This window comes from Perissodus microlepis, chromosome 20, assembly GCF_051167445.1.
Source record: "Perissodus microlepis isolate ML-2025 ecotype Zambia chromosome 20, ASM5116744v1, whole genome shotgun sequence".
Taxonomy (NCBI): Eukaryota; Metazoa; Chordata; class Actinopteri; order Cichliformes; family Cichlidae; genus Perissodus; species Perissodus microlepis.
Window position 1 is genome coordinate 289,051 of NC_140480.1, and position 13,308 is coordinate 302,358.

At 41.0% G+C, this 13,308-nt stretch overlaps 1 protein-coding gene across 3 annotated transcripts in view; it reads right to left on the bottom strand.

Annotated features, from left to right (window-relative positions):
- Positions 1-12,311, bottom strand: part of kcnd3 (potassium voltage-gated channel, Shal-related subfamily, member 3) — a 115,452-nt gene extending 103,141 nt beyond the window's left edge. For 2 of the 3 annotated variants that reach the window (XM_084917036.1, XM_084917034.1), the window contains exons 1-3: positions 12,009-12,311; positions 11,782-11,872; positions 9,754-10,933 (exon numbers count right to left, since the gene is read on the bottom strand). In XM_084917036.1, the coding sequence (XP_084773162.1) occupies positions 9,754-10,856 (1,103 nt within the window). In that variant the 5' untranslated portion in view covers positions 10,857-10,933; positions 11,782-11,872; positions 12,009-12,311. Of the gene's footprint in view, positions 1-9,753; positions 10,934-11,781; positions 11,873-11,993 lie in introns of all 3 variants that reach the window. The other variant, XM_084917035.1, reaches the window with a different exon arrangement.
- Positions 12,312-13,308: the final 997 nt, after the last annotated feature.

The window sequence follows — 13,308 nt, forward strand, 5'->3', positions numbered from 1 at the left end:
CCCAGAAAGACATAGAAATGGGAGTGTGTGTATGAGAGCAAATTCATATATGCCAGTGCAAAAGTGAGAGCACAAAAAACCAGGGAAAAACTGGAACAATGATGTCTACCTGTTCAAAAGCCTGGCTACAAATCTGGGAAGATTATTCAGAGGTATTCACACCTCGTTTATCATTATCTCTACAGGGAAATGAGAAGTGATTTATTTCTATAACTTGGCCTACATATATGGAGAACTATCACTCACAATCATTTAAGCCCTTATTATCCACTCAGTAATAAGTACGTCTGACCAACAGACACAATACAGTCTAATCCATAATTGTTTACATTCAGTGTTTGCTCACAGCCAACTAAATCCAGGGCCAATAAAACAACAGAAGCAATGCTTAGCCAAGTGACTGTCTTCTTAAATCTGTTTAATGCAGTGCAGCGAAACCAAGGAGAAGAGCGTATTTACATCTATCCACCACATCAATACCATTTTCCTTTTATTTGTCAGGTCCCACTCATGCCACTAAGCCAGCTGGGACCTGTTAGGGCATGTACACATGACCTTTGGGGCAGACCGATGGCAGATCCTTCAGGTCCTTTGTCGTGTGGCAGGGATTTAGTCTGGCACATCCCATGGATGCTTAATTGAATTGGGATATGGGAAGTCAGGAAGCAGGATAAACACCTTGGGCTCTTTGTTGCATTGTTGAAGTCATTTTGGAGCTTATTTTAAAAAAATAATTAATTTATCTATTTTGCTGTAGCAGGATGGAGTATCCTGCTGGGGGAGGCGATTGCTATCAAAACACGCATTAGGAATGATTTTTCAGTGGGTCACATGGGTCAAAGTATAATTTGTATGAATTAAAAGGTCTAAGTGTTATTTTTCCCATAATTTCTACAGCTGAATTAAGATGTCAGTATGCTAACCACTATTACAACTGAGCCTGATGAAATGTGAGATCTTAGGAAGATATTTAATGAGATGAAAAGTTGAAGGATAATAAAGTGACTTCAGTTCATTGCCTAGGGACCATAAACCATGAATGGCAATCCATCCAACAGTTATTTTAGTCAGGACCAAAGTCATAGGAGTCACCAAAAGCTGTGTTACTGCCGGGGTTAGGAACAGGCAAACAATCTACCCGACAGTTTGTATGTATCAGCCAGTCCCTCGTTCATCACAAAGAGAAGTCTTAATGTTTCAGGAAATGATAAGAAGAGTCTCAGAGCTCGGTGTGGGCAGCAGCTATCAGCTGTCCAGGATGCTGCTAAACACCCTGGAAACTGATCATCACCAACTCATTTTCAGGCTCCTCATGGAGAGCCTGCTGGTAATTGAATTGGAGTGGGCACAAGTGTTGTAGGTTTGGAAGGACCATTGCTGAAGGCAATCAGCTGTGACAGACAGTGAGAGAGAGACCGTTCCTATAATTAAATGTTCACACGTGTGACGTACGGTTTTCCTGCTTCGACACCACGAGCATCACTCCAATCACTTTTGCCCAGTTAGTCGAGATTAAGTTAGTCAGGACACAGCGTCCTATGACAGCGAAGCATTTTCATGCACGGCACGCCGAGGATGGAAAGACGGCAGCAAACTAGAGTACATGCATAAAATACCTTGCTAAAAGACCCTCCCTGTAAATTACCCTTCACAGTCACATTGGCCACAACATTCCCCACCCCCTAGCTGACAGGTGGCCAGGTAAATGGATTTCTGAAAAAGCTAGAAAGGCTTGGTGCTCAATATCACTTTTCAAAAAATGGGCAACCATCCAGACCTCTGTATGAAAAGAGGGTGAAATTGATGCCAAAAAGAAAGGAGAATCTGAGCAAGACTCCAGGCAGGCTGAGAGGAATCACTTCCAGTTTTTTAAGACTCCAGGATAGCATTGACCTATGTGACCTCAGACACACAATACAAGCAGCAGGTACCCACACACCACTAACCAGTATATTGCTCTTTTTGAACGGTTTACTCTGTTCCTATTTATTCCTATATGAAGTTTATGATTACCTTTAGAGCTCTATTGAGGTTTTTGGATCAACTGTTCCCAACAAAAAAGTAAATTTTTTGCTCCTGTTGCAACTTCAGATAGATAGCAAGCTTGCAATTTTGCTAGTGTGTATGGCAATATCAATGTATGTTTGACAGCTGGGCTCTCTTATTCTATATTTTAATGTATTAAGAATACATTTGCACATTCAAGGCCTCTAGAAGATGAATCTAAATAACAATAGTGACCTACACTTTATAAAATGTATAGCCTCATTAACAGAGTATTATTTAAACATTCTTTGGGTTATTGCATGTCGCCACACTAACATTAGCATTTGGCTCAAGTTCACAGAATGGCTATAGACTGTTGTTTTACACAACAGTCCTCTTAACAGAGGCAAAACATGTAAAATGTGTTTTAAAGAGCAATATATTCATCCTCTAACAGTTAAAGCCCCTTTTTGTAAATAAGATAATGCTGTTAAATAAAATAATTATTAACAGTTTTTATAATTAAAGAATAATGCTATATTAAAATTCTGTGACTCCTTTTATAAACTAATGGTTTCTTGACTCATACTATTGATTAAATATATATCCTATTTGTTGGAACTTGGCTTGGTTTAGACTTTGGGCATCATTCAAAAACTGATGTTGTCACACCAAAAGAGCTCAGTCTCTGGGGTAAAACACCCCCATAAATATTACCCATTACACATGGTACTGTTATGTATTAAGCAGCAGATGCTGCATTTAATCCCGGGGGGTCCTTCCCCCCCCCCCCTATTATTGTTGCTGTTTGTACGGTAAAAGCAAGTAATTGATTTTTTTTCATGACTCAACCTGAGCTATTTGAATATTTATACAGGAGGAATGTCACTTGACATTATAGTCAGTGATTATGAAGATCCCGCAGGGTGAAACTCATCATTTTCATCTGTGGTCTCTTTTTCTGTGCTTTGGTACTCCACTGTGGACACCGTCTCTCTGCTGATAATTGAGACGGTTGAAAGTTACATTACTACAATGAGCAGAAACATGAAACTTCTGCACGTGATTGCTGTGTAACCTACTTAGAAACCACAGCCCTGGAAAATTGCTTCTGATTTTTCTACCTTTACAATAAGTCCACAATTCAGCAGCGCAGATGTAAAACTAAACGTGGCAGCACATAATTACTTTATAAAGGTATACTCGGTTACAGAACAAACTATGCTGAACATAAGCCTTCATTCAAGGGGCAAAAGCACATCAATTACAGTGTAAACATTTGAATGTAGACATGTACATGATCTTAGTAGGGGCGACATCCACCATGTAAGTAAGGAGGAGTGATTATACCATCGTTTTTGATAAGCAGTTGATAAACGGTGATATATCAAAATCTTGTTCCAGTCTTTTTACAGTTGTGTAAACTGTGCAAACATGGCTGGATTCCTACCAACTGCCTTTTCCTTACTGGCTTCATAAGCTGTTTCCTATGAAAAAGAAAAACGGAAAACACAAACGTGAAATGAATGTGCAAAACCTAGAGATCACATAAAACCTCAAGAATATAGACAGAAAGTAACATCTTTAATCAAAGACTTTATGTTCACTGATGGCATTGTGCACACTCTTGTCAGAATCTACAGTCTGTAATAAAATGTTTTGGGTGAAGAAAATTAGCTGAAACTCTTGGCTGCGTACGCCACATGTATGTGCTGATGTCTTGTTTGGTTTATTGTTACATTTGGTGTATGAATATTTAAATGTATACCTGATATTTGTTTGATATTTCATTACAGGAAATCTACACAGAGACTGCACGGGCACGTGCCCTGGTTACCTTCTCACTCCTTTGTTTTACCTGCTGTACCAAAAAGCAGTCATTGCTGCTGCAGTGCTGGTCATTAATATGCAGCAACAAGCACTTTTGCACTTATCATGAATTTTACAGTGCACTTATCATACCTTTTCTACATAAAGGCAAGAATTAAACCATAAAGAAACATGGCTGCTGTCATGTTCTTAGTTAAGTGGATGTCTGCCTTGACCGAAACCGATGTCTGGACTGTGACTTCAAAGTACCGAAAAATGCTCCAAACACTGTAAATGTAAACATCTAGAGTAACTCTGTGTATTATCTCTATCAATATCTTTTTCCTTTTAAAAGCAATCAATTAATCCCTCTCACTGAATCAAATGAATAATTCATCTTATAAAGTAGTATCTAAAGATACTGAAGGAAGAACAAGCTGCTTTGGTTCAGCGTATGATTTAATACCGTCTAAGTGTTTACAAGAATAATTCCATCTAACACAAAAGCTGAGTGGTCTCTTCACATTTCTTTTACATTTTGTGGTACAATGCCATCGTGTGATCATTTTATAATATAAATCAATACAAAAGCACGTGAGTCATGTGTGAAAAAGTAAGTACAGACTGACATTCATCACACTTTAACATGCGTAGATGATTACAAAGTCTTTAGGTTACTGACAGGTGGAGCCCGCCCTATGTAAACCCCTGACATCAGTAGGTTTGCTGCTGAAATCTTTAGTGTCATTATGCCAGGCTCTAAAGACCTCTCTTTCAGAAAAAAAAATACATGTCTTCCAAGGAATTTATAGTTTCATTTTCATTTCAATTGTTGTTAAGTGATTCTATTATAGGATAAATAAAATATAAGTGCCATAGGTTTTAAACGACTGAGATTTCTTCAGGACGCAGCAAATTTAACTCAAGGATAGATTGTTTAAAAGAAGTCCCAAAGAAACACATGTTCCACTGTTGCTTTTGCAACTGTTGAGCTCAAAGTGTAGGAGTGTTCAAACCTGTGTTCAAACCAAATATTATGGATTTCAATTAACATTATTATTGAGCATATAAGCCTCTTGGAATAATGTATAGACATGGGACGTAAAGACAGGGCTGTTTGGCCGTAGCATAGCAGGCATCTTTGAAACAGATCAAAAGACAGCTGTTTGGGTGAAAACCCCCAAACCAATTGTGACGGATGCTTTGGGGTTGCTCCACTGAGCATCTCAATATCACTGACTCAACTATGAACCATCATTTCTAATACTGCAGGTCAAGCTGAAGCTGTCTGTCCCAAATAATAATTTCTAATATGAAGGGTATCCTTTTTTCCTCAGATGAAAACTGTTGATATTTTTGGTGAATACGTGATTTTAGAGGTAAATTTTCTTTTGACTGCATTCAAAAACTGTATCTGGATACACTGTTTCACTAAGGTTTAAATGTTTGCATGTTGTCATCGTTATGACAACTGTCCCCATCAAGCTTCATTCAAACTATGCAAACTTCATATCAGACTTGTGAAGGTCAGCGCAGTTATAATCTTGACCCTGAAAAGAAGAGGTTACCATCAGATCTGGATCTTAATCTCATGACCAAATTAATTCTTTGACTGCTCTCATGAATTCAGGGCAACAGGTCAATGACTTCACATTTAGGTGCTGGCTTTTAGTCATAATCCCATCAGTCATACACTCAAATGGTAATTAGTAACACTTACAATGGACGGCACGTTCCTCTATTAAACCCAAATCAATACTCACTTATCTGCACTGATTATTATGTCCATGTACTGTAGCTGTTATCTCTAAAGTAAATTGTGCATAAATCAGAGCCTGGTAACACTGACTGCACAGATAAAACATGCACAACTTCTAACCAGGTGTACATGTAACTAGACCATGCCAACTTCTTATTTTGATCTACATTGTAGTTCTTATGCATATGTGCCAATAACAATAATAATATGTGCTATTCTTCATGGAAGGTCAACATGGAATTTTCCCTCAACGGCAGCTACATTAGCCTCTGCAGCTACGCTCAGGTCATACGGGCCTCTACATACACCTGTGAGGACTAGGTGTTCATCACCTCATCACCAGTGTATGAGTTGTCCTTCACTGGACCACTTTGGTAAAGTTTTGTTTTGGTGGTGATCACACCCAATCCTATCACTATGCATTGTGACTGCTTCCATCAACTAGCTGTTCAAATGCTGCGTAATACTGCACATCACACCTTTTGACAGGTGCCATTGCAGAGAAGTAATATTTTTCACTTCACTTACATTCATGTGCTGTAATTTGAAAGAAACATGGAAGCCAGTTTTTACTCTAGTGTTTAACAGCTGAGTGAGACGTTTGTGTTAAGCTCGGGAGACTCAACACATCAGCGAGCATCTTCACTGTCAGATTTTCATACATTCTTTTTCATTGGTTAAAATATTAATTTAAAATAAAAGAACATAATGATAGACAAAAAAAATCTTTTATTAAGTAGTTGATGAGTTTTTCACTTTATTCACATGATTTCATTAGCTTGAAATCATGTGAGCTTCGTCTGTATTATTCGTTTATTAGAGGTTCGACTGCGATACATAATTTACTGTGATTAAAATTCAAGCCGTACAAGCCTTTAAAGCACTTGGTGACAAGAATAAACATCAGTCTCAGGTCCTGTCTGTCCTGTCAGAAATTACACTGAGATTATGAAGTTCAGTTTTCTTTCTTTATTCTTATCCAGGACACTATGGTTTCTGTTGGTGTGGATGGACGAGCGATGATGAGCTGAGGTTTGCAGCGTTTCCCTCACAAACACACCAACGCACTCTCAGCCTCCTCCAGTTTATAATACAGGTTCAACCAAATATGTCAAATGCTCAATTTTATAACCACCCTAAGGTCAAAATCAATTTGATTAACAACCTAGAGAACAAAATCCCTCACAGGTCCTATTGCCTAAATGTCCCTGATTTAACTAAAGCCTCAGCACTGTGTGCCTGCTTGCTTGCATCCTTGTCTGCCTCATTTGCAGGATTTGAGCTAAGCCTTTTAGCCCTGCTATAAAGTGATATGAGAGCTCTATGGCAGTTGGTGGCTTGCTAACTCACTTGAGTTGTTAAACCGCTTTTTGTCCAGTCGGTCAAAAGGAACAGGGGGCCTTTTAGGTCTACTGTTGAAAATCATATGTTCTTTGCTTGTACTAAAAGTAGTTCATACAAAAGTATGCCCCCTGCAAGTTTCTTCTCTGCAGTCTGCTTTTGATACAGTTAAAACAGTTAGCTACAAAAAAATAGATGCATGCTTGTGTATTTTCTCCATTTCTAATTTTGGCCCACTCTTCACAGCTTGGTCTCTATTTCTCTTCACCTCTGGCATGTGGTTGTTATTGAAGAAATTGCATTGTCTAAGAAGAAAGATGCACAAGCAAAAATAGCAGAAAACTATTCACCTGGTATTTCATTGCACATCGCTGAAGCAGGATTATGGATTCTGATTGAGGCCGGATTATTGTCAGATAAACAAAACAATCAAAAAGCCACAGCGGTCAAAGGGTGCATATACTTAGTGACACAGGGAGGGCACCCTTGTTGCAGTGAGACATGCGACAATCTGACAAATGTACAAGCACACGGAAAAGCACAAGACAAGAAGAGGCACAGCAGAAACACAAGGGCTAAAGCTCACTTAATTTAAGATGAGAGTAAAGATGATGTGAGTGCATCTTGGCGGAGAACAAAGAAGGAAACACTCAAGAGCACAAGTCTCAGCCCTGAGGCTCCGAGACAGGAAGCCAAGAAGTCAAGGAAAGTAGTGTCTGTGGTAACTGGTGCTCATCTTATTAAGCTAGATGAGTATAAATTGCTGTTCAGCGGACAGTTGATACTTTTCGATAGATTCCAATGCAAGTAAGTGGAAGTAAGTGGAGTAGATCTATCTGTATTATACTCTGAAAAAAGTAAACTGTCATAAAACATTCTTGCATACATTTAGAAATGGTCAAATAGATAAAGACAAATCTTTCTCTTTGTGTGTAAGGTTCGTGTACATCGGTGTCTGTGACTGTGTGTTTTTATGACGTAAACTGTGAGCAGAGACTAGAATGTCAGGCAGGTTTACATTAGTCAGCAGATGCAGTGGGCCACATCATTAGTCACTCTGACACCCACTTCTGGCCCCTGTTTTATTGATGAGGCCAAGCTCAATAACTACCCCCAGTCTAAACACACAGACACAGACACACACATAACTTCCAAGTTGTTTTCACATTTGAACTCCAAAACTGCGTCAGGACATTCAGGGCTTGTTGTTGTCCAAAGTTGCCTCTTCACACATGTAGCACACAACAGAGTGTTGGGTAGGAAGCAAGAGACTTGATGCCCACTTGCCCGCTGTGAATTTTTCATACGGTTACCTGCACACGGGCTCAACTGGACATTGCACATACTGCGTATTAGGGGGCTTGGACACTAGCTTTTGGGGCTGCAGTGTAAGGGAGTATGTGTGGGAGTGGCTGTACAGCAAAAGCAACAGGAGAACACTTTGGCATTATGTAGAAAGCGACAGGCACTCACTGCACGAGGGTAGAGGTTGTGACAGCAAACAACGTCCTACAGTTTGTCAGGAAATAAAATTTATAATGATAAAATGTAATTCTATTTTCTAGAATGCAGTCTGTCTGTAGACCAAATATCCGATTCAGAATCAAATATCTGCTCAACAGCAGATCTTCTGGGCCGATTGTGAATGGCAAGGCACAATGACAGGGTGCCAAGTGTGTTATAGCAATGAGCTCAGAGCCATTTATGGCCTCCATGACTCTGACATTTAGCAGGATGCTGCAATTTGTCAGCCTCTCAGTCTGACTCACACATCCACAACAGGGGACACTCATAAAACACATTACCATTAGGCCTAATAGTGCTGCATCACATAACTCTGTGTGTGTGCCTCTGTGCGTTTGTGCTCTGTAAAATTAACGATATATGTGTAGTTCCTCTAACTGCCATTACAATGACTGGTGGAAATACACGGTGACACAAACCAACAAATACATCCTAGTGCTCTGCATGTTCACCTCGATCAATCAAAACTAATTCATGATTGAGTGTATACAGTAACAACAACTCTGTACTGCAGGTTAATTAGCCATTCAGCCAACACTGGAAACCTGCATGACTTTTAAAATTACTTGTTAATACCAACAATATCTCTGCCTGTTACCTGAACACTAGTTTGACTCTTAGAACGAGACAGCATTCGGATGTTTTACATCAGAGTCTTTGAACCACAAAGCACTTCGAGACCTACATCTAGTAACTTACAAAGAGGAAGCCTCTCATTGTTTCATTTAATTCTGAAAGTGCATTGATGCTAACCACAGGGCAAGTTGGAGAGGTCGGTATATTTCCCATCTAATACTTTGTCTCACTAAGATGCTTTCAACTTTCCCCATTTCTCTGCATCTCTTGCTCTTTCTCTCTCTCCCTCTTATCAGTGACGTATAAAAGGCAAGCAATGGCACAGCCATAATGGAGAGAGAACATCTTGATGGCTGCTCTTTCCCCAGAAGAATACCATCAGTAAAAATACAGTGGACAAGTCTACTGAAAAGTGTCCTTTCCCTGTAGTTTCTTATCATCGTGCATAAAGTTTGCAAAGGATATCTTGGAAAGGGTGACTCAGACTTTGAAAGCAGTTATAGATTTCTGGGCCACAAAGTCAAGCAGACATTTCAAGTCAAATGATAATCAAACATTTACTGACACAGGTGCAAATAGACACGAAGACAAACTTGCAAATTCATGGGTACTTGCATTTACGAGTGTGCCCTCACACACACACACACACACACACACACACACACACACACACACACACACACACACACACACACACACACACACACACACACAGAGCTCTCACAACCAGATAAAAGAGGTGTCTGTTCTGCTCTTACCCGAGCGTTGTCATAGTAACGATGGTGTACCAGAAGGAGGCTGGGATGCTGGTGAATTTGCTGGAGCTTGAACCCTTCTCTGCGTAGAACATGACGGTAGCAAAGATAATTATGGCCATAGTGAGGGAGAAGAGGAGGAAGCCCAGCTCCGAGGCACAGCTCTTCAGTGTGTAGCCCAGGATGCGAAGGCCCTGCGAGTGACGGGAGAACTTGAAGATACGGAACACGCGGAAAACACGGAGTGTCACGAAAGCACCGCTCACGTCCTCGTTGTCAGTCATCACCAGGCCAATGTAGTATGGTAAGATGGCCACCACATCGATGATGCTCATGACGGATCTCATGAAGCGGTAGCGGCTGGGTGCAGCAAACAAGCGCATCAGGTACTCCACGGTGAAGATCATAACACAGGCCGTGTCCATGCAGAAAAAGGCCACGGTGTAGCGCTCACCGCATGGCACTTCCTTCTGGTTGGGCGCTGAGCCACAGGGCACCGTCTCTACCACATTGGTAATGACAGAGACAGCAATGAAGAAACCAGTGACATAATAGAAGACAAGGGCCATGGTTGAAGTGTGAGGGTTTTCAAAAGCCCGCCACATAGTCTCCCTGAAGGTCATATTGGGCAGCTTGGCATCTTTGTTGTCCTCCTGGTCATCCATCAAACGCTCTGCATTCTCCCTCTTCCTGTCCTTGTACTCTTCGTAGCAGCAGTCACCGATGATCTCTGGGACAATGCCAAAGAAAGCCAGCTCCTCATCATAGGAAGATATGCACTCGTACCGTGGATAATGGAGCTTGCCTGTACGGTAGAAGTTGAGCACACTACGGAACACGTCGGGGTCCCGGTCAAAGAAGTATTCTTTGGTCTCCTCATTGTAGAAGAATTCCTTCTCTGAGCTGCCCAGCAGTGTGTCTGGATAGCGGTCCAGAGTGTTCCTCCAGGTCTGGAAACGGCGTCCACTCACATTAAGAATGATGAGCTCATCCTGCCTCTTGTTCTTTTCAGCAGGTGCTACTGGCATGGGCAAATTGGCCACAGGCATCCAGCCTATGGCTGCTGCCCGGGCAAAGGGAAGCCATGCCGCTACTCCCGCCGCCATGCTGTGTCCGGCTTGGGGCGTAGGGGGGAAGAAGTCGAGCACCTTCACAACCAGCTTGACTTCAGCTCATTTACCAGCTAAAGAGAAGAAAGGGAGGGAGTGTATGAGGATAGGTAGCACATGGGTGCTGTTTTAATCCTCACAGGCAAGGAGAGTGAGATCAGTAGATCAGAAAACAGAAAAAAAAGGAAGAAAATATGAGACACTTGAATCTTAAGAATGTAGGGAAAAGGACAAATGGTGAGCTAGTGAAATAAAAAGATGTGAACATAACAAAACAATGTATACAAAATAAACAGCACAACTAATTGTAACAAGGCAGGCAAGCAGAGGAAACAAAAGATATCTTGATAAAATGAAAATTAAACATCGCACTCATTTATACATTTGTACAAAATGTATTTCTATTTCATATACTGAGCTTTAATGTGATTACTGGCTTGCAATAAGCATGGTCTTTCTCAAGGCTAAATTCCTCACCGTCTGTAGAGGTACTGGTTAAGCAGCAGCCTTCTGTTGACAGTTTACTGCATCTTACAGGTTACAAACTAAAAACAGGCAAAAAATAACATCGCAAAACAGCCTAAACTGCTCCATTTTTTTTAACCGTGGGTTTGGTCGCCTTAAAAGTGATCCAGGATAGTCGAGACCTGTTGAGTTTCAAGTAGAGAAAAAACAGTAGATGCATCTTTATTTTACTCAAGATGAGTCAAACTACTTCATGATCGCTCAGATCAAATTCACCACCGTATCAATAGCGCTGATGAACCAATCAGTCTTCATGGCTAACCGAAGACGCAATATGTTAATCATTTCCCGAACTGCCCGAGAACTAAAAAAGAAAGAGAGAGAGAGAAAGCAAACATCGCAGGCTTGTATTCGCAGCTTCATGCTGACTGTAGTGGTTGATTAATGTAGAACTCACCGACTCAAAATTCTCCATCCACACAAACACGACCTTCTTCCAGGGCAGTTTAATGGCAAGTCGTAGGTTTTGGTTATTTCTCAGAGCGTGTCTGGAAAAAAAATTAAATAAATAAGAAGAAGAAAAGAAAAATACCAGGAAAGAAGTTATTCAGCGAAGAGGAGAACCACAGGAGACACACACTACAGCTGATGGGGGAAGCGGAAAAGTACCGGTGACGGACGTACCACAGCTGCTTTCATTCAGTTTCCATTATGCGAGGGGAGAAATGATGAGAGGACTCCGCCGTGAGGACCGTATTACCTTGGCTTTCGGGATGAGTATTGGGAAGAGGAACGAAGGAGGAGGAGGAGCGCTCTTTCTCTCGCTCTCCCTCTCTCTCTTTCTGCGCAGGGCGGATTGTGAACCAAAACTGCATTTAAGGGAAGCTGGATCAGGATTTAGAACCATGCACAGAAAATAAATATATAAACGTCGGACCGCTTTCTTCTCCTTACACGAATGCTGTTCTTATTGTACAGTATGCGTGTGCTCTGCTGAACCAATGTTATTCCCACACACAGCACTAAAGGCAAGCGCTATCAGCTGAGTTATCCACAGGATTCATCCCAGCAGAGGCATATAAGAATCCACAGGAGGCCAGAAAAGAGCGCAATGGATCAACTTTGTCTTTAATTAAAGCACCAGTGGACTATTACTATTTTTGCACAAACAAGCTGGAAACATCGACACGATGTCACCGTTTAAGTGGAAAACCAGCTGGTAAATAGTTGCCTTATTACGTCACATATAGTACTGTGCAAAAGTCTCGAGTCACCCTTCATTTCTTCACATTTTGCAAGTGAGAAAAACGAGTTTGATCGTGTTTATTCTTCAACACTGTTCTTCGTGTTTCTTTTCTCTTTTGTTGAGGGACATTCAGAGCTCCTTTTTGGATGTTGGCTGCCTTTGGTTTTGTTCTCTGTCAAGGTGATCCCGTCCTGCTTCAGTAATATTGAACTCACAGGTTGTGGTTCATCCATGAATGATAGTTTTTCATTTTAGAGTTTTCCATCCAGGTATGCTTTTGCTGCATTGTCATGCGAAAAATGGAGCAACTGCCAACCAGATACTTTGCAGTTGGCATTGTATGGTGGATCAAAGTCTGATGGGGCTTTCAGTGTTCATAATCCATCAGTTCTGACAAGATCCCCGACATCGCTGGCTGAAAAGGAGCCCTACAATATGACAGACCCTTACTTTAGCCACTCACTGTTGTACCTCTCCTGACCTCTTCCGAACATATTAAATTTTTAAATTTGAATCCATCACTCTGTAAGACCTGTTGCCACTGATTTTCAGTCAGGTTATTGTGTAATTTTGTATACCTCAGCTTCTGCACATTTTCCCCTTCCTAAAGAATGGCTTTGTGACAGCTACCCTTGCACTGAGACCATTTCTGATGAGGTTTCAGCGAACAGTCGATGGATCAACTGAAGGTCTAGATGCATCTCTCATGTCCTGTGTCAGCTCTTTGCTGGATTTTCT